Source organism: Leucoraja erinacea, chromosome 4 (assembly GCF_028641065.1).
Source record: "Leucoraja erinacea ecotype New England chromosome 4, Leri_hhj_1, whole genome shotgun sequence".
Taxonomy (NCBI): Eukaryota; Metazoa; Chordata; class Chondrichthyes; order Rajiformes; family Rajidae; genus Leucoraja; species Leucoraja erinaceus.
In genome coordinates, this window is record NC_073380.1 from 93,561,727 (window position 1) to 93,583,204 (window position 21,478).

Here is a 21,478-nt window from a genome sequence, read left to right on the forward strand (position 1 = left end):
CTAACTAACTAACTCTCTCTCTCTGTCTCTCTCTTTCTCTCTCTCTCTCTTTCCTTCCCCTCCCTTCCTTCTCCACCAGCCCCCCCCCCCCCCCCCCCCCCCCCATTCTTCCCCACCCCCCCCCCCCCCCATTCCACCCCACTCTTTCTCCCAGTTATCTTCAATATTGCTGCAATATTACTATAACCCTACTAATGATAAGATATTGATGTAAATACCAGGCAGGCAATGTACCAGTTTGATTGCCAGCTCAGTTATTTTCAGTTCCAGGCTTATTTACAATTAATTAAATGATATTTAATTTTAGAACTTTGATAATAGCCTAATCCAAATTAGTATGATGAAACTGTATGATCCATGTTTCACCAACACATCACTCTGGCATTTCCATCATCATCAGTGATCCCACCCCCAGTCACATCTGCCTGTACCAACCCCTTTCTACGTTCTGTAGAGACCACTTCCACCACAACTCCTGAATTCACTCAACCCTGCTCCCCTGCAGACCCTTCCATAGGTTCCTTCTAGTGCAACTACAGGAGATGCAAGACCTGGCCCTCCTTTACCACTTCCATCTAGGGACCCCAGTAGCCCTTCCAGGTGAGACAGAGGTTTGCGTGCATTTGTTTAAACCTCGTCATTGCATGCAATGCCCCAGATGTGGCCTCTAAATTGAAAAGACTAAGAGTAGACAAGGCAACTTTTGCCAAACACGTGCTCTATCCACCAAGGCCTGCTGGATCCCCCAGTTACTAATCTTTTTATCTCCCATCCCACTTCCATACTGACATTTCTGTCCTTGGCCTCCTCCATTGCCTGGGCCACATCTGGCAGGACTGCACATACAGTACGCCGCTTTAGTAGATTACAACTTAATAGTATGAACATTGAATTCTACAATTTCAATACCCCCCCACCAGTCTGTCTTTCCCATGCTCCCCATGCCTGTTCGCACCCATTTCTTCCAACAGCCGCAGCCACCCTCCTCCTTTTCCCCGTTTGTATTCATCTCTCATTCTCTTCCCTCATTCCCTATTTATACCCCCTCTATCCCCTGTCACCATCCCTTTCCATACAGCTTTACATTTCACCTCTCCTTATCTGACAATGTATGGCGAGGAATGTCTCCTTTTCATCCTGAGCCTTTGTCACTTGCTCCATCCATCTGCCACTCAAACCCTCATCACCTGTAGCCACTTGGCGGGCTTTATCCCATCCAACCCTCTCTTCCATCTATCTCCCCCATCCCTTCTATCAGTCTGAAGAAGGGTCCCGACCAGAAATGTTGTCTCTCCATTCACACCACTGTACTACCTGACCTGCGGAGTTGCTTCAAATGTTTTGCTCCAAATTATTACGGCATGCCTTCCTGGAATATGTTTGCAAAAAATAAAAAGTCCTTTAATTTCAAGCTTTTTAAAAGTTTACCATGAAAATTATAAGGTAGCATGTATTGAAAAGCCAATGAGCAAGAAATATCTCGACACATATGACCTCATTCTTGTTTTGTTCTACTTTGTTGAGTATTTGAAGAAACTTGGGTGAGAGTTGATTTAGAAATATAACTACATGACATTTCAAAGCATTCTACAACCAGTCTTTTGCTGGAGGGTCACCATTGTTCTAAATATAGGAAACACAACTGCCAATTTGCGCATAAGCTCCCGCCAAATAATATTGCTATAATGACCATTCATATTATTACTTTGGTCTAACATCAAGAATGATTTCCCCTCTGGTTTCTATGAGAAAAATATATACGATCTTTCACATCCAAAAGGGAGGCCTTTGTTTATTATCTGTAAGATTGCGAAGTATAGCTCCAAAGCTCTGTCAATTGGGCTTATGGCACAAATATATTTGGCATATCAGAGATTCAGCCATGTTCGATTATCTGGAATGGGAAATTAAGTTATGCTTGGGGAGGTAGTCCGGTGAAAGTAGATGGCGCTCACTGTCAAAGTGATTTGGTGACCACAGAATAAACTGTGACACACCAGCATCAGTACAGATGGAAAAGGAGGTGAACTAATTTTAAAAGAGGTACATGTTTTGGATCAAGGAAAAAAATGAATGCAAGGTTTCCTGGAGAGGAGAAAAGAAGGGCAAGACCAGTATTTTGCTGAGAACTGTAATATCAAGCAGAATGTGCAAATGTAAAATAGCAAGCATTATGAAAAAGTTAATAAATAACTACAAACAAATATTTGATACTTGGGGAAATTTTGGACATGGTGCTGGTAATTACTGAAATAGTTCATTGACAACAGGAATATTTTACATTTAGGAGTTACTACTGATGCTGAAAATTGCATAGAATATACTGTATTCATTATGTATAGCTAATGCAGTTCATTAGGTTGAAGAAATTACATTTGCCATATGTGGAGCCTAATGGAGAGGTCATTCATTGTGTTTTTATAGTATCGGGTTCATATTGTTGATTAGCTCATACTGTTGTGTTACAGTTGAGAGGATTATTGTTAGTTACATAACTTTTATATATTATGTAAACTGTTAATTAATAATTTAAAATGTAACCAAATTGTGGGCTGGTTACTTTAGAGGCAAGAATGTAGTATATATTGAGTGTGTGTATACCTTTAAGAACTGTGTGTAGTGTGCGGTATGACTTCTGCTGCATCATATCAGCTACTGGTATTTGAGTATTGTTAGCCCTCATTAAAGGATATTTTGCTAGCATCTGTACCCTGTTTATTTGTATTCCTAAATAGCAGAATGGGAAAAAGTAATATTAGTAATTTGGATGTTGCATATGATATCAAATGAAAGACGAATGCAAACTTTGAGAGTACTGTGGAGTAAACTGATAGATGGCTTGTGTATAGTTGCGTCATAAAGGTTATCATTCCAATCACCAACTGGCTCTGCAATAACAATGAAGTTCTCTAAAGTAACAACAATGTTCAAACTTCCAATAATCAAAATTTGAAAAGTAGCAGGTTGAAAAATTTCACGTTAATAAATGTATAAAAATGAAATCAATGCTAACAATCAGCAAACCAAGTATCTAACCAATGATGAACAGTGCAATTTGATTAATTGATAAACATAACAGGTTTCACAGTTACTTTACTATAGTATTTTCATGCAAAAAAATACATTGGAGAATCTTTTAACTAAAAATGGTACGATAAATAATTTTACTCAGACTAACATGTCTACTTTCCCACATGATCTATTGTTAAGATAATTTAATTCTCTGTGTTAATATTGACGCATGGAGAAAGACCCTTATGTTCTCGCTGCCTTTCTGCTTGACCCATTCCCCAACACTGCAAACTCAAGAATGGAATGGAATGAATCTGCTGAATGGAATGATCAAAGCTGAAGATGCCAAATATTACATCTAAAATTGGGAAACGCGCCCTATCTTTAAAACAGACCATGTGGGAAACTACATTTTTGGCATAACTCTCATCTAAATGCTGAAAATGGTAAAAAGGCAGAACTACTATTTTAATATTACATAGGTAATAATACCAAGAAAAACTATTGAATTGATTTGCATTTCTTTGCTTTAAATATTATACGTCCTCATTATCTTGGCTGGACCTGAAAATAAAAGCACATGTGTAGGTAAGAGATTAACTGAGAATTTGAAGTTTTACGAGATCTCACATTGTTACCTAAGCTGCACATGCCAATACAATATTTATTTTACACATGGTGATAAGACAATAAAACACAGGCTAAGATGTGCGAGACCCAAAAGTCTAATCCAAATCTATGCAAGGTCTCAACTGGAATTAAATAAAATACCAGAGCAAAAGGAGGCTGCAGAATTTTTTGTTATTGAGTAGAGCTACTACTCGTGGAAAAAAGCTGTTATTATGTCTGGCTGTGGCAGCTTTGACAGTCCGGAGTCGCCTTCCAGAGGGAAGTGATTCAAAGAGTTTGTGGCCAGGGTGAGAGGGGTCAGAGATGATCTTACCCGCTCGCTTCCTGACCCTTGCAGTGTACAGTTCGTCAATGGAGGGAAGGTTGCAGCCAATAACCTTCTCAGCTGATCGGACGATTTGTTGCAGCCTCCGGAAGTCATGCTTGGTGGCTGAGCCAAACCAGCCCATGATGGAGAAGGTGAGGACAGATTATACGATGGCCGTATAGAATTGGACCATTGTTGCCTGTGGCAGATTGAGCTTCCTCAGCTGCCGCAGGAAGTACATCCTCTGTTGTGCCTTTTTGACTGTGGAGTCGATGGTGGCCCCCCATTTAAGGTCCTTGGAGATGATGGCTCCCAGGATCTTAACAGGCTCCACAGATGTGACTGTGGTGTTGTTGACGGTGAGTGGGGTGAGGGGAGGTAGAGCTCACCTAAGATCTACAGTCAATTCCAATCTTAAGAGCATTGAGCTCCAGGTTATTGCGATGGCACCAGGGCGCCAATTGTGTAACTTCCTGTCTGTAGGCAGATTTACACTAAGACTTACACTTAAAGTTGGCAGATCTGTTCTGATTTACCAGCTATTAATAGGGGCAGGACCTTCACAGAGAACAGTAGGGTGCTGGGAGTTTTGTAGAGTGGAATGTTAAAATCCATTATTAAATTTGTGGTGATAAATTTGCACTCAGATAATCACTTTATGATTTAACATTTTATTTTGCTTGGGAGCCTTGGTGTGTGAGGCTGTGAGAGGACAGAGATGAGCAGAAATTTGTTTATACTAGAGGTTGTAGATCTTTGGAATTCTCCAACAGAAGCTTATGCATGTTCTGTCAGTGAGATTATCCAAGGTACTGGATTCAGACATCGCAAAATCCTTCTGAGCCCGGAAAGAGTTCCACACAACTAATAAAGGGTGCCTAATTTGGGTTTGCTGCCCAGAGACTGGATATGTCGCCACTATCAAATGTGTAGCACAGTGATAATGCACAGGGTAATTGCATGTCTGCATGATTCATGAAACATCTCCATGTTTGTAGATAACACAAAGCTGGGAGGTAGTGTAAGCTGCGAAGTGGATGCTGAGGCTGCAGTGTGACTTGGATAGTTTGGGTGAGTGGCAGATGCATGACAAATGCAGTATTATGTGGTTAAATGTGATCTTATCCACTTAGGTGGCAAGAACAACATGGCAGATTATTATCTGAATGGTGTCAGATTAGAAAAGGGGAGGTGCAACGAGAACTGGGTGTCCTTGTACACCAGTCACTGAAAGTAAGCTTGCAGGTACAGCAGGCAGTGAAGAAAGCAAATGGCATTTTAGTCAATAGACAATAGGTGCAGGATTAGCCCATTTGGCCCTACGAGCCAGCACCGCCATTCACTGTGATCATGGCTGATCATTCACATTCAGTAGCCCGTTCCTGCCTTCTCACAATATCCCTTGCCTCAGCTATCTTTAAGAGCTCTGTCTAAACTATCTCTTGAAAGCATTCAGAGAATTGGCCTCCACTGCCTCCTGAGGCAGAGAATTCCACAGATTCACAACTCTTTGGGTAAAAACGTTTTTCCTCATCTCTGTTCTAAATTGCCTACCCCTTATTCTTAAACTGTGGCCCATGGTTCTGGACCCCCAACATCAGGAATATGTTTCCTGCCTCTAGCTTGTCCAATCTCTTATAATCTTATATGCTTCAAAAAGATTCCCTCTCATCCTAAATTCCAGAGTATACAAGCCCCGATGCTCCATTCTATCAACATATGACAGTCCCGACATCCCGGGAATTAACCTCGTGAACCTACGCTGCACTCCCTCAATAGCAAGAATGCCCTTCCTCAAATTTGGTGACCAAAACTACACACACTACTCCAAGGGTGTCTCACTAGGGCCCTGTACAAGGACCTCTTTGCTCCTATACTCAACTCCTCTTGTTATGAAGGCCAACACGCCATTAGCTTTCTTCACTGCCTGCTGTACCCACATGCTTACTTTCAGTGACTGTTGAACAAGGACCCCCAGATCCTGTTGTGCTTCCCCTTTTCCCAACTTGATATCATTCAGATAATAACCTGCCTTCCTGTTTTTGCCACCAAAGTGGATAATCTCACAATTATCCACATTAAACTGCATCTGCCATGCATCCACCCACTCACCCAACTGTCCAAGTCACCCTGCATCCTCATAGCATTCTCCTCACAGTTCACACTGCCACCGAGCTTTGTGTCATCTGCAAATTTGCTGGTTACTTTGAATCCCTTCATCTAAATCATTGATGTGTATTGTAAATACCTGCAATCCCAGCACCGAACCTTGCGGTACCCCACTAGTCACTGCCTGCCATTCTGAAAAGGACCCGTTAATCCCTACTCTTTGTTTCCTGTCTTCCAACAAGCATCCTATCCATGTCAGTACCCTACCCCCCAAGCCCATGTGCTCTAATTGTGCCCACTAATCTCCTATGTGGGACCTTATCAAATGCTTTCTGAAAGTCCTGGTACACTACATCCACTGGCTCTCCCTTGTCCATTTTCTAGTTACATCCTCAAAAAATTCCAGAAGATTAGTCAAGCATGATTTCCCGTTTGTAAATCCATGCTGACTCAGACCGATCCTGTTATTGCTTTCCAAATGTACTACTATTTCATATTTTATTACGGACTCCAGCATCTTCCCCACCACCAATGTCAGGCTAACGTCTATAATTCCCTGGTTTCTCTCTCCCGCCTTTCTTGAAAGTGGGATAACATTAGCTACCCTCCAGTCCACAGGAACTGATCCTGAATCTATAGAACATTGATCACCAATGAATCTATGATTTCTTGAGCTACTTCCTTAAGTACCATGGAATGCAGATCATCAGGCCCTGGGGATTTATCAGCCTTCAGTCCCATCAGTCTATGCAACACCATTTCCTGTCTAATGCAAATTTCCTTGGTTCTTGGTTGGTTCTTGGTTTCTTGGTCCTCCAAAATATTCCAAATGGAATTTAAACTGGAGGTAGTGGAGGGAGGACTTAAGTCAGAAAGGGATTTTGGGAAGAAAGAGCTACCTTAAATTTAGTTGCATCTGGTTGGGTAACTATGGTAGGGTGAAGATTATTCCATGCTTTGTGCGGGGGAAGAACGAATTGCTGTACACATCTGTCTTGGTAGCTGGTATCGAATGCCCTCACCTGCTCCTAATTGGTTTGGGTTTGGTATAGGTTTTGTAATTTATGTCTAGCTGACCATTTAACATTTTGTAAAAACAGGTCAAACGGTGAGCTTCACGTCTGTCTTGGAGAGGGTTCCACCCCAGTGAATTCAGAAGTTTGGTAACACTCACTTCTCTCTCATAGGTGTTAGTAACAAATCGAGCTGCCTGTCTTTGGACCCGTTCGATGGAAGAAATGTTTATATTTGTGTATGGGTCCCAAGCTGCAACTGCGTAGTCTAAATGAGGTCTAACGAGGATGAAATACAGCTTCTCCTTGACAGAAGCTGAACAACGATGAAAGTTGCGCCTCAGGAAGTTTAGGACACCTGTTGCTTTCACCGTTGCATGATGAATCTGACCAATCCAACGCAGACCATTCTGCAATTTGATCCCAAGATACTTGGTTTGTTTGGATTCTTCAAGGGTGGCACCAAGTATATTGTAAGATGTTTCGCCTGAATTCCTCTTTCTGGTGACACGCATGGTTTCACATTTGGAAGGGTTGAACTGCACGCCCCATTGTTGTGACCACTCAACCATTGTATCGAGATCCTTTTGGAGAGCATCTTCATCATCAGCTGACTTAATTGGACGGTCCAGCAAACAATCATCAGCGAATAGTCTGGTCGTACTTGCGACTTTTTCATGGATGTCATTTATGTAAAGCAAAAACAGATGTGGGCCAAGTACTGTGCCCTGAGGTGTACCACTCAACACTGGACGCTAATTGGAGCTCTTTCCGTTCACACACACACGCTGGAGAAGTTTTGTCAGGAAACTGGAAATCCATTGTTTCGTGTTGGAACGAATACCATAAAAGTCAAGCTTCCAAAGCAGTCTCTGGTGTGGGATGACATCAAATGCTTCAGAAAAGTCCAGCACTACTGAATCCGTGATTACGTAACCATCAAGGTGCTTGGCCAGGTCATTTGTCGTCAGGATAAGCTGTGACTCACATGATCTATGCCTCCTAAATGCATGTTGGTTGACAGCAAGTTAAGACCTTCAGTTCCTCTATCACCCTAGATCCTCTGGCCACTAGTACATCAGGGAAATTGTTTGTGTCTTCCTTCATGAAGATGGATCCAAAGTACCTGTTCAACGTCTGCCATTTCCTTGTTCCCCATAATAAATTCATCTGTTTCAGTCTTCAAGGGTCCAAATTTGGTCTTAACTAATTTTTCCCTCTTCATATACCTAAAGAAGCTTCTATCCTCCTTTATATTCTTGGCTAGCTTACCTTCGAACCTCATCTTTTCTCCCCGTATTGTCTTTTTAGTTATCTTCTGTTGCTCTTTAAAAGTTACGCAATCCTCTGGCTTCCCACTCATCTTTGCTACGTTGTACCTCTTCTCTTTTATTTTTATACTATCCTTGACTTCTTTGTCAGCCACGGTCGCCCCTTACTTCCCTTGGGATATTTCTTCCTCTTTGGAATGAACTGATCCTGCACCTTCTGTATTATTCTCAGAAATACATGCCATTGTTGTTCCTCTGTCATCCCTGCTAGGGTATCTTTCCAGTCAACTTTGGTCAGCTCCTCCCTCATGGCATAGGCCCCTTTGTTCAATTGTAATACTGACACTTCCGATTTTCCCTTTTCCCTCTCAAATTGTAGATTAAAACTATCATATTATAGCCACGTCCTCCTAATGGCTCCTTTACCTCAAGTTCCTTTATCAAATTTGGTTCATTACACAACACCAAAATCAGAATTGCCTTCTCCCTGGTTGACTCCAGTACAAGCTGCTCCAAGAATCCATCACGGAGGCACTCCAAGAAACTCCCTTTCTTGGGGTCCAACACCAACCTGATTCTCCCAGTCTACCTGCATGATGAAATCTCCCATAACAGCCGTAGTATTACCTTTGCCTTCATAGCAAGAGGATTTCAGTATGGGAGCAAGGAGGTCCTACTGCAGTTATACACGGTCCTGGTGAGACCACACCTGGAGTATAGTGTGCAGTTTTGGTCTCCTAACTTGAGGAAGGACATTCTTGCTTTTGAGGGAATGCAGCCTAGGTTCACCAGGTTAATTCCCATAGACATATACATAAAAATAGGTGTAGGAGTAGGCCATTTGGCCCTTCGAGCCTGCACCGCCATTCAATATGATCATGGCTGATCATCCAACTCAGTATCCTGTACCAGCCTTCTCTCCATACCCCCTGATCCCTTTAGCCACAAGGGCCACATCTAACTCCCTCTTAAATATAGCCAATGAACTGGCCTCACCTACCTTCTGCGGCAGAGAATTCCAGAGATTCACCACTCTCTGTGTGAAAAAGTTTTTCCTCATCTCGGTACTAAAGGATTTCCCCCTTATCCTTAAACTGTGACCCCTTGTTCTGGACTTCCCCAACATTGGGAACAATCTTCCTGCATCTAGCCTGTCCAATAAGAATTTTGTAAGTTTCTATAAGATCCCCCCTCAATCTTCTAAATTCTAGCGAGTACAAACCAAGTCTATCCAGTCTTTCTTCATATGAAAGTCCTGACATCCCAGGAATCAGTCTCGTGAACCTCCTCTGTACTCCCTCTATGGCAAGAATGTCTTTCCTCAGATTAGGTGACCAAATATGTACGCAATACTCCATGTGTGGTCTCACCAAGACCCTGTGCAACTGCAGTAGAACCTCCCTGCTCCTATACTCAAATCCTTTTGCTATGAATGCTAACATACCATTCGCCTTCTTCACTGCCTGCTGCACCTGCATGCCTACTTTTAATGACTGGTGTACCATGACACCCAGGTCTCGTTGCATCTCCCCCTTTCCTAATCGGCCACCATTCAGATAATAATCTACTTTCCTGTTTTTGCCACCAAAGTGGATAACCTCACATTTATCCACATTATACTGCATCTGCCATGCATTTGCCCACTCACCCAGCCTATCCAAGTCACCTTGCAGCCTCCTAGAATCCTCCTCACAGCTAACACTGCCCCCCAGCTTCGTATCATCCGCAAACTTGGAGGTGTTGCATTCAATTCCCTCGTCTAAATCATTAATACATATCGAAAATAACTGGGGTCCCAGAACTGAGCCTTGCGGTACCCCACTAGTCACTGCCTGCCTTTGTGAAAAGGACCCGTTTACTCCTACTCTTTGCTTCCTGTCTGCCAACCAGTTCTCTATCCACATCAATACTGAACCCCCAATATCGTGTGTTTTAAGTTTGTATACTAATCTCTTATGTGGGACCTTGTCGAAAGCCTTCTGAAAGTCCAGATATAACACATCCACTGGTTCTCCCTTATCCACTCTGCTAGTTACATAATAATAATAATAATAATAATAATAATAATAATAATCTTATTTATATAGCACATTTTTAGTCAACTTGCATTGATCCCAAAGTGCTTCACATAATTACATTACATTTACACACAGGTAAAGGTGGGTGAAGTGTCTTGCCCCAAGGTCACAACGACAGTATGCACTCCAAGCGGGATTCGAACCGGCTACCTTCCGGTCGCCAGCCGAACACTTAGCCCATTGCGCCATCTGTCGTCCCACATCCTCGAAAAATTCTATAAGATTCGTCAGACATGATTTACCCTTCATAAATCTATGCTGACTTTGTCCAATGATTTCACCACTTTCCAAATGTGCTGCTATCCCATCTTTAATAACTGATTCTAGCAGTTTCCCCACTACCGACGTTAGACTAACTGGTCTGTAATTCCCCATTTTCTCTCTCCCTCCCTTTTTAAAAAGTGGTGTTACATTAGCTACCCTCCAATCCTCAGGAACTACTTCAGAATCTAAAGAGCTTTGAAAAATTATCACTAATGCATCCACTATTTCTGGGGCTACTTCCTTAAGTACTCTGGGATGCAGCCTATCTGGCCCTGGGGATTTATCAGCCTTTAATCCATTCAATTTACCTAACACCACTTCCCGGCTAATCTGGATTTCACTCAGTTCCTCCATTTCATTTGACCCCCGGTCCCCTGCTATTTCCGGCAGATTTTTTATGTCTTCCTTAGTGAAGACAGAACCAAAGTAGTTATTCAATTGGTCTGCCATGTCCTTGTTCCCCATGATCAATTCACCCGTTTCTGACTGCAAGGGACCCACATTTGTTTTAACTAATCTTTTTCTCTTCACATATCTATAAAAGCTTTTGCAGTCAGTTTTTTATGTTCCCTGCCAGTTTTCTTTCATAATCTATTTTCCCTTTCCTAATTAAGCCCTTCACTGGAAGGTAGACAAAAATCTGGAGAAACTCAGCGGGTGAGGCAGCATCTATGGAGTGAAGGAAATAGGCAACGTTTTGGGAATTTGGAGGGATGAAAGGATATCTTATAGAAACATTTAAAATTCTTGAGGGATTGGACAGGCTAGATGCAGGAAAAATGTTCCCGATATTGGGGGAGGAAAAACTTTTTCACCCATAGTTATGAATCTGTGGAACTATCTGCCACAGAAGACAGTGGAGGACAATTCACTGGATGTTTTCAAGAAAGAGTTTGATATAGCTCTTGGGCCTAATGAAATCAAGGCATGTGGGGGGGAAAAGCAGAAACGGGGTACTGATTTTGGATGATTAGCCATGATCATATTGAATGGCAGTGCTGGCTCGAAGGGCCGAATCGCCTATTCCTGCATCTATTTTCTATGTCTCTATTTCAGTGGGCTGAACGGCCTGTTTTCATGATGCATCTCCAAAGTCTAAAGGCTTGGATTGACTAGATCCCGTCTGCTGCCTGAATTTATCACCCATAATATCTGCTCAGCCATTCCAGCTGAAATAAATTACTTAGGGATGGCTAGGTTGACTCTCCATTTCCAAATCCGATCTCCACATCTTTGATTAATGCAAATCAATGGTAGGTGTAGCAGTCAAAGATGAGCCTACCAGTGAGGAGAATATATTCAGTGGTTCTCCACAGAACAGGCTCCATCACACTAATTCTATGGCCAAAGGGTAAAATTAAAAATAATTCTCTAGGTTACTGTGGTATCTTAATGCCCAGCCAGGACTTTACTTCTTATAGGTTTACACAATATGCTAACGCGTTTGTTCATGCAACCAAGAAAAAAGTATCAGTTTTTGTTTACAACTTATTTCATCTCAAGTACCTGTGAGTCCACTTCTTTATAAACTTCAAGAATGCCATTGGTCGATGTTCAACATCAGGTACATTGACATCATCTGAAATACATTTGCTTTCATGTATTACTTTGTAGTATTGATTATCCATTTAATGTACATTTTCTTAACAATTTAGATTATCAGGATACATAGCATTTCTTGATCATAAGAATAGACAGACTTTGCAGCCACCTATTCTTCAGGCCTTTGATCCTGAAGTCTTCAAATGGCAAAAGGACATGTATGGGTAAAGTCATACTTGCTGAGTATACATTTGAAACACAGCCAAAATAACGAAATGAAATATTTATACTTCTGGCATTTGTATTATCTTCTAGACTGCATATCATGACCTATTATACTGTGTAGAAAGCTGTTCTTATGGGTGTGTGTGTGGGGGGGAGGGTGGGGGCTTGGAATATTACACTTAAATAAACTATAAATCTACTAATTGTAATTTAATGGACGGGACATTATAGACCGACAGAAAATTCTGTATTTCTTTGACAGTGTGGATCATGGAGTCATCCCAATCAAAAAATTGAATGCATATTCCCCATCTTCTTCTTATCGAGTCCACACACAAGATTGGAAGATTAGAACACACTTCTTGGCATCTGCATACAATGGTGTCTGTCTTATGCTTCTTGTGCTACTTGTGGGTAGTGGTGGAAAGATTGGTGAAAACATGGCTGCGACGTGAACGCTCTTTCCTTGACCCCATATTTCCCTGTGATTTTCCAGTATTTCCAGTAAGGGTATCCAGCACATACAGCAATGAATGAAATGGAGAATAATCTTTTTAAACACCTTATGAGAAAAAAATGATTTGACTTGCACAAGATTATGTTAGCATAATTATTTAGAGGCTTTTCAGCATCTGCAAGTCACAAGTCAGGAGTGTGATATACTCTGTTGTTGCACAAATGAGTATAGCGACAACTATCAAGAAGCTTGACAATATCTAGTAATCCAGCCAAGTGGAGAATATTGCCACCATATCATCCACATATATGTACAGTGTGTGTACCCCCGACCATCTAGGGGATGGGGGGAGTTTCCCCAGAACAATTGCAGTAATTCAAGAAGGTGACTCACAATCAGCTTCTCGTGGATAATTAGGAATAGATAAAATTAAATTATGGCCATGACTGTGATGTCTAGATCACAGAAATAAATAAATAAGACCTGGACATTATTGAGTGCACCCCTGTCCATATGGGATCAGTTTAATAATCTGGACCTTTTCATCAACAGAAAGGGTTTCCACTCCCAAAATATACAGGTGATTGTGGATTAGGAGAAAAAATGTAGTTGATGAATGAATGCCATGTTTTCTTGCAGCTCCAGACTCCACCATCTGATGTTGGCCACACTGCCTGAAGTTTTTAGCAGTCAGTATTGTGTCGAGGGGTGGATCTGGAGAAAAAGGGTTATCATATCTTTCCTTAGCTGCTCACGTCAACTTGTTCAAACCATACAAGCTGAGCACAGATAAACCAAGAGTCTTCAAAGTACCTGAATCATAGTTGAGAACTCCCTTCGCCTTCTCAAGATGGGATTCATGTGCCTACATCAGGCCAGGGTCAACATGCAGCATACACCGAGCACATGTGAAGATTTAATTGTAGTGTGCTGAATTCCTAGGCAGCACAACTTTGCAAATGCTACAGACTTGCAAACCTGTGTAGGTGGAGCATTTGGACCATGAGGCAAAATCTGAAAACTGGTGGATGCAAAGCAAGGAGGAGGATGAAGGTCATCAAGAAAATGTTCCAGCTCAGCACGTCAATGGAGGGTGGGACAGGCTGCTGGTGCCCATATACCTCTCCCTGTCACCCACTTCTCTAACCTACTTCTATCATTCCCTGCATTGCCAATGTCTGGAGGTGATGCAGCAGGTTGTCAAGTACAATGACACCCTGTGGTATTCATGATTATTTTCATCACGACCTACCCAACCCTCCAGCATCTATTTATTTTAATGCTCCTTCTGTTCCCCCTGTGTTGAATCATGCCATTCCAGAGGGGAGAAAACAGCAAGACACTTCAGCGTCAAGAGCTGTAACTATTAATTGCACCCAGAACATCTTCACGATGATGCAGCATGACGCATGGTAGTGAAGATGCCTACTGTAAATCAATGCTGCAGGGACGTAATTGCACACTTGCTTTTGACCTATTTCACAATTTGGTTTGAGTGGGATTCAATTTGAGAATTTTAGCACATCATAAAATAGATGCAATCCATTTTTATACAGAGATATATTTAGATTCATAAAATAGTATTTTGCTTTGTATATTAGTACCTGTACAACAGTTCTACAGTAATGAAAGCAATGATTTAAATATTTTATGTACCCATCCTCGGTTTGTCATTTATTTCAATTTCTAGAAGATCACTCAGTTTTTCGATATTATTCTTCAGGTGCATGTAACTGTCATCCTGTTGTCTGTGAAGCATTGTGACACTTTTCTGCAAGTTTGTAACTGTTTGCATGATTGTTGAAACCTTGTTCTCACTGAAAGAAAGCAAAACAATTCAAGTACATTTGCATAATAACCAATGACTGGGTTTAATGTTCTATGACCCAGTAAAACTACTTTCCCTTCGTGTTATTAAATTTGGTGCATGCTACGTTAGGATTTACTTAAAACAATGTCACTAATTTTCTTGAATGTGATCACAACAAAATGTAAGAGGCTATGAATCCCATCCTAACGAACCCAGTTTTCTTTATATATGTATATATATATATTTTTTAATAGTTCTGCTCATTTATGATTATTGCAATTGTATTCATTGTTTTGCCCACCAACGGACTAGTCCTACCTGAACGTCAAAACACTTGGATTACAAAGCTGATTTATTTTTTAATCAGAAAACCAATCTGAATAAACAAGTTCCAAGAGTAAGAGCATTGTTATGGATCAAACAATAAAAGATGAATTAAACCCATCAATATTACATGAGTGTCATCAAGCCTGGGTTTTGAAAGCCTGGAATTTAATGAGGGAATGGATTTGGGAGGGATAAATACATCCATCACTTTGAGCGAGTAGCAAAGAATATGTTTGGATAGAAAATAATTTGAAGTCGGGGAATAAGAATGTTTGAGAAACAAAAGGTGAAATTACATATCAAATATAAGCATCTTTTTAATCTGTTCAGGTATGAGACAGCAGGGCACAGGACCTGCCCAACTTTGAGGGCTGTATTCATATCTTAAATGAAATTGAACTTTACAAGACAAATAGTTATGTTGGAGTTCCATTTGCAATCGGAAGCAATTGTGAAAGTAAAAATATTGAACAATAGAGGATAAATCATAAAGCTATAAATAAATAAATCATAAAAGGTAGCATCTACTCATTTCAAGTGAAATGTGAAAGTTGTTCCGAGATCTGAGAAATAACTATCTAGGAAGATTGTCTGTGAGCTGTCTAAGGCTGAAACAATTGCTTTAACTTCAGCCAACTTAAGGGCTTGTTCCACTTAGGTGACTTTTTCGGCGACTCATGATCGTCACATGGTCGCTGCATGTTCGATGGTGGTCGCTGTTGAGTCTCCTTCATGGTCGAGAGGAGTTCCCGCATTCTGGGAACAAGTTGCAGTCTCAGTATCTTTGCAGCAAATTGGTCGCCAAGGAGAAAATCGATACTTTTGTAGTCGGAGGTGCAGTGGTCGTGGGGTCGCCATGTCGTTGTAGGTATTGGAGGCAGCCGTAGGTAGTTTTAGTTCATCTCCTTTGCTGACCAGGTATTTTTCTCGGTATTTTATGTGGGGGGAGCAGGTAGGGTAAGGGGGAAACCGTCCTTCAGTCGCTTCCTGGTGAGTATGCGGCTATTATCTGAGTCGCATCCTCGCGCCCCCCCCCCCCCCCCCCCCCCACGGCCTACCAACTGGATTGGCGTGACCTTTCCTGCCGGGAGCAGACCAGAGCTTCAGTAGCGGAGCGGGCGTGGCCTTCCTGGGATCGCCGCTTGGAGCTTCGGAGTGCCGGGGCGTTGCTCCAACATCGTGGAGCTGGGGGTGCGGAGCTCCCAAATCGGGCGGTGCTGACTTTAACATCGAGGAGTCCTGGGACCCTTTGCCGGGGGTCGTCAGCACGAATCTCCGCCCAGTGCGGCCTGTGGACTTCGGGAGCCGCGGACTCCAGTGGAAGGTGGCCGATGAGAGGTTCCTGACGAGAGGGCCTGAACATCGGGCCACCCGTAGCAGCAACTGCGGAGGGCTCAGGAGGCCCCGACCACAGGTGAACATTGGGTAACATCAGCAAGGAGGTTGACTGGACGTTGGTTCCTTCCCTCACAGTGGGGTACTTTGGTGCTGCTGTGGGGATGTTTATGTTGTCGACTACTGTGTTCTGTGTTTTGTTTATTTTTTATATTTTGTATGACTGTAAGGGAAAAAGAATTTAGTTGTCTCTTCATTGAAGACACTGACAATAAATTAAATCAAATCAAGTCAAATTGGCTCATTGGGGGAAAAAAAATGTAAGCATGAGTTTTCAGAACCAAGGAAAACCGACTGGTAATGTTAAATGCCCGCTAAACTTCACTGCTGTGTATCTCGGACTTATTAAAAGTTGGCTGGCTTCTTAAAAGTGTCTCCACTCCTTCTCCTCCCTGCCCTTTTAAAGGACATCGTACACTGTGCTAGCCGTCTTCAACCTTCCTGCTCATCGCGGTGTGTGTCTGTATCACCTTGGCTTTACCTCGTGTGAATTTCAGACAGCACTCCCCCCGCCTTCCATGCCACCACCCCCCCCCCCCCCCCCCCCCCGCTGTGTCTGTGTGGTCGCTCTGACGGTCGCCATTCTAGTTCGCGGTTTTTCAGGTGAGTGCGTCGAGACTGAAGGTCGCAGGAAGTTCACTGAAAAGTCGCCTAAGTGGGGCAGGCCCTTTAATAATCCATTTTACTCCCTCAAGAGGTTCTTAAAACAATTTAAATCACTACATGGGATATTAAGAAATGACTAAAAACATTAGATAGGGCAAATGTTATGGGCTTTGACAACACCCTAGTTGGGATGATGAAGGATTGTGTTAGCACAACTACACAATGTGGAAAATTGGCCAGATTTGTCTTAATTACAAAATACAGGATCCCTAATATTAGGTATGTTACAAAACTTACCATCAGCGGCGCTGCAGTTCTGCCACGGGCCGTGTGCGCGACTTATCGCCTTTGAGAGGGGGTCGGAATTAAAATGCTGTTTTCTCCTGCCTGTCGGGAGTCGATTTTCTCAGGCTGTTAAGCTCCTGAAGAATAATCGATCCGACTTGCATTCTCTGAGCTTTTTATAAACATCGCTGGATAATTTAATAGCAGGAGTAAAATAAAACTTGACTTCTAGCGCCGTCAACGCCGACAACGGGACGGATCTCACGTACGGGACAAAGCAAGGTAAGCCGTTTATTTTATACTAGACCAAGTGCAGACCCGTTGGGTCTGCTCCCCCAATGGTGTAATCCCCCAACCCAATATTCCACCATGCACCCATCTCCTCCAATGGAACTGAAGCCGTTCTCAAAAGTAAGATTCCAGCACTGCCCTGCCTCCCTCAGCAGTGGATTTAAAAAAAATCCAATGGCATCTCCCCTGCCTGCTGCAGCAGTGAAAAGTTCAGAGTGTTCCTGTCTTGCAACTTTGTTTCGAAGTGTGTTGGAAGCTGACATGTAAATGGAGAAGCCAGTTTATTTTTGAAATACTTGGGGGTGGGGGAGAAGGATTTGATTAAAAACGTGTACTTCAACACGACGAAATGTAATGAGGAGTGGATACTTAGAAAGAAAAGCGAAATCTCTACCGAAATGGAAAAGATCTCGGAGATTGAGCGTCTGGATTGGGCGTGGCAATGAATCAAAGGAAGAAATGCAGCCGGCAGCCGTACATGCAAATGGATCCATTCCGATTGGACATCTGCGAGCATCGGCCATTCCGATTGGACATCTGCGAGTATCAGGCACGAATCAAAAGGCAGAAAGGGATCCGGACGGCAGCCGGACGGATAGCCCCAGAGTTTTATAGATATACTAGACCAAGTGCAGACCCGTTGGGTCTGCTCCCGCAATGGTGTGATCCCTCAACCCAATATTCCACCATGCACCCGTCTCCTCCATTGGAACTGAGCCCGTTCCCAAATGTAAGATTGCAGCCCTCCCCTGCCTGCTGCAGCAGTGAAAAGTTCAGTGTTCCTCTCTTGCAACTTTGTTTCGAAGTGTGTTGGAAGCTGACATGTAAATGGAGAAGCCTGTTTATTTTTGAAATACTTGGGGGTGGGTGGGGGGGGGGGAGAAGGATTTGATCAAAAACATGTACTTCAACACGACGAAATGAAATGAGGAGCGGATACTTAGAAAGAAAAGCGAAATCTCTACCGAAATGGAAAATATCTCGGAGATTGAGCGTCTGGATTGGGCGTGGCAATGAATCAAAGGAAGAAATGCAGCCGGACGGCAGCCGGATGGCAGGCGGACTGATTTGAGTTTTATATATATACTAGACCAAGTGCAGACCCGTTGGGTCTGCTCCCCCAATGGTGTGATTCCCCCAACCCAATATTCCACCATGCACCCATCTCCTCCAATGGAACTGAAGCCGTTCTCAAAAGTAAGATTCCAGCACTGCCCTGCCTCCCTCAGCAGTGGATTAAAAAAAAAATCCAATTGCATCTCCCCTGCCTGCTGCAGCAGTGAAAAGTTCAGAGTGTTCCTGTCTTGCAAATTTGTTTCGAAGTGTGTTGGAAGCTGACATGTAAATGGAGAAGCCAGTTTATTTTTGAAATACTTGGAGGTGGGGGGAGCGAAGGATTTGATTAAAAACGTGTACTTCAACACGACGAAATGTAATAATGAGCAGATACTTAGAAAGAAAAGCGAAATCTCTACCGAAATGGAAAAGATCTCAGAGATTGAGTGTCTGGATTGCGCGTGGCAATGAATCAAAGGAAGAAATGCAGCCGGCAGCCGTACATGCAAATGGATCCATTCCGATTGGACATCTGCGAGCATCGGCCATTCCAATTGGACATCTGCGAGCATCAGGAACGAATCAAAAGGCAGAAAGGGATCCGGACGGCAGCCGGACGGATAGCCCCAGAGTTTTATAGATATACTAGACCAAGTGCAGACCCGTTGGGTCTGCTCCCCCAATGGTGTGATTCCCCAACCCAATATTCCACCATGCACCCGTCTCCTCCAATGGAACTGAAGCCGTTGCCAAATGTAAGTTTCCAGCACTCCCCTGCCTCCCTCAATTGCACCTCCCCTGCCTGCTGCAGCAGTGAAAAGTTCAGTGTTCCTGTCTTGCAACTTTGTTTTGAAGTGTGTTGGAAGCTGACAGGAAGGAGCAGCGAATCAAAAGGAAGAAAGGCAGCTGGCAGCCGGACGGCAGGCGGCAGCCACAGACTTTTATATATATACTAGACCAAGTGCAGACCCGTTGGATCTGCTCCCCCAATGGTGTGATCCCCCAACCCAATATTCCACCATGCACCCGTCTCCTCCATTGGAACTGAGCCCGTTCCCAAATGTAAGATTGCAGCCCTCCCCTGCCTGCTGCAGCAGTGAAAAGTTCAGTGTTCCTCTCTTGCAACTTTGTTTCGAAGTGTGTTGGAAGCTGACATGTAAATGGAGAAGCCAGTTTCTTTTTGAAATACTTGGGGGTGGGGGGGGGGGGGGGGAGAAGGATTTGATTAAAAAACGTGTACTTCAACACGACGAAATGTAATAATGAGCAGATACTTAGAAAGAAAAGCGAAATCTCTACCGAAATGGAAAAGATCTCAGAGATTGAGTGTCTGGATTGCGCGTGGCAATGAATCAAAGGAAGAAATGCAGCCGGCAGCCGTACATGCAAATGGATCCATTCCGATTGGACATCTGCGAGCATCGGCCATTCCGATTGGACATCTGCGAGCATCAGGAACGAATCAAAAGGCAGAAAGGGATCCAGACGGCAGCCGGACGGATAGCCCCAGAGTTTTATAGATATACTAGACCAAGTGCAGACCCGTTGGGTCTGCTCCCCCAATGGTGTGATTCCCCCAACCCAATATTCCACCATGCACCCGTCTCCTCCAATGGAACTGAAGCCGTTGCCAAATGTAAGTTTCCAGCACTCCCCTGCCTCCCTCAATTGCACCTCCCCTGCCTGCTGCAGCAGTGAAAAGTTCAGTGTTCCTGTCTTGCAACTTTGTTTTGAAGTGTGTTGGAAGCTGACAGGAAGGAGCAGCGAATCAAAAGGAAGAAAGGCAGCTGGCAGCCGGACGGCAGGCGGCAGCCACAGACTTTTATATATATACTAGACCAAGTGCAGACCCGTTGGGTCTGCTCCCCCAATGGTGTGATCCCCCAACCCAATATTCCACCATGCACCCGTCTCCTCCATTGGAACTGAGCCCGTTCCCAAATGTAAGATTGCAGCCCTCCCCTGCCTGCTGCAGCAGTGAAAAGTTCAGTGTTCCTCTCTTGCAACTTTGTTTCGAAGTGTGTTGGAAGCTGACATGTAAATGGAGAAGCCTGTTTATTTTTGAAATACTTGGGGGTGGGTGGGGGGGGGGGAGAAGGATTTGATCAAAAACATGTACTTCAACACGACGAAATGAAATGAGGAGCGGATACTTAGAAAGAAAAGCGAAATCTCTACCGAAATGGAAAATATCTCGGAGATTGAGCGTCTGGATTGGGCGTGGCAATTAATCAAAGGAAGAAATGCAGCCGGGCGGCAATCGGACGGCAGGCGGACTGATTTGAGTTTTATAGATAGATAGATAGATTATAGATAGATAGATAGATAGATAGATAGATAGATAGATAGATAGATAGATAGATAGATAGATAGATAGATAGATAGATATAAACTTGCTTCTTAGGATTACTTTAATCCAATTTTTATGTTGCAATAAGGTGATTTAGGCCACATATGAACCAACAGTGTTTTTCCTGCCGATATGGGGTACAAATTCACCGCAAACCGCAACGTTCCAAATGATGTTGCAAAAAATGTTAACCTTTTCTTAAGAAACGGATAGATGTTTAGATCTAGTAATTGAATTTTGTAATTAGCTACAATTAGGTAACTAACTAATTTTATGCTTTAATTTCAGATCATCCAAGTAAGATTGCTTCATATTTGTTTCAGAATGCTTCAATCTATAATAACTGAAAATTTCATTCAGTTCTCTTAATTTTTAAGAAAGTGATGGGTTTTTGACTGTCCTTGATCACAGCTTTTGAGTTAAGTCAATGAAAAGCAATAGGGATCAAGA

General features: G+C 42.9%; 1 protein-coding gene across 1 annotated transcript in view; it reads right to left on the reverse strand.

Moving 5' to 3' along the window:
• Positions 1 to 3,548: 3,548 nt before the first annotated feature.
• The window catches only part of LOC129696066 (transient receptor potential cation channel subfamily A member 1-like), a 135,326-nt gene continuing 117,396 nt past the window's right edge, over positions 3,549 to 21,478 (reverse strand). The window contains exons 19-21 of the mRNA XM_055633474.1: positions 14,565 to 14,725; positions 12,191 to 12,263; positions 3,549 to 3,576 (exon numbers count right to left, since the gene is read on the reverse strand). Of these exons, the coding sequence (XP_055489449.1) occupies positions 3,549 to 3,576; positions 12,191 to 12,263; positions 14,565 to 14,725 (262 nt within the window). The remainder of the gene's footprint in view (positions 3,577 to 12,190; positions 12,264 to 14,564; positions 14,726 to 21,478) is intronic.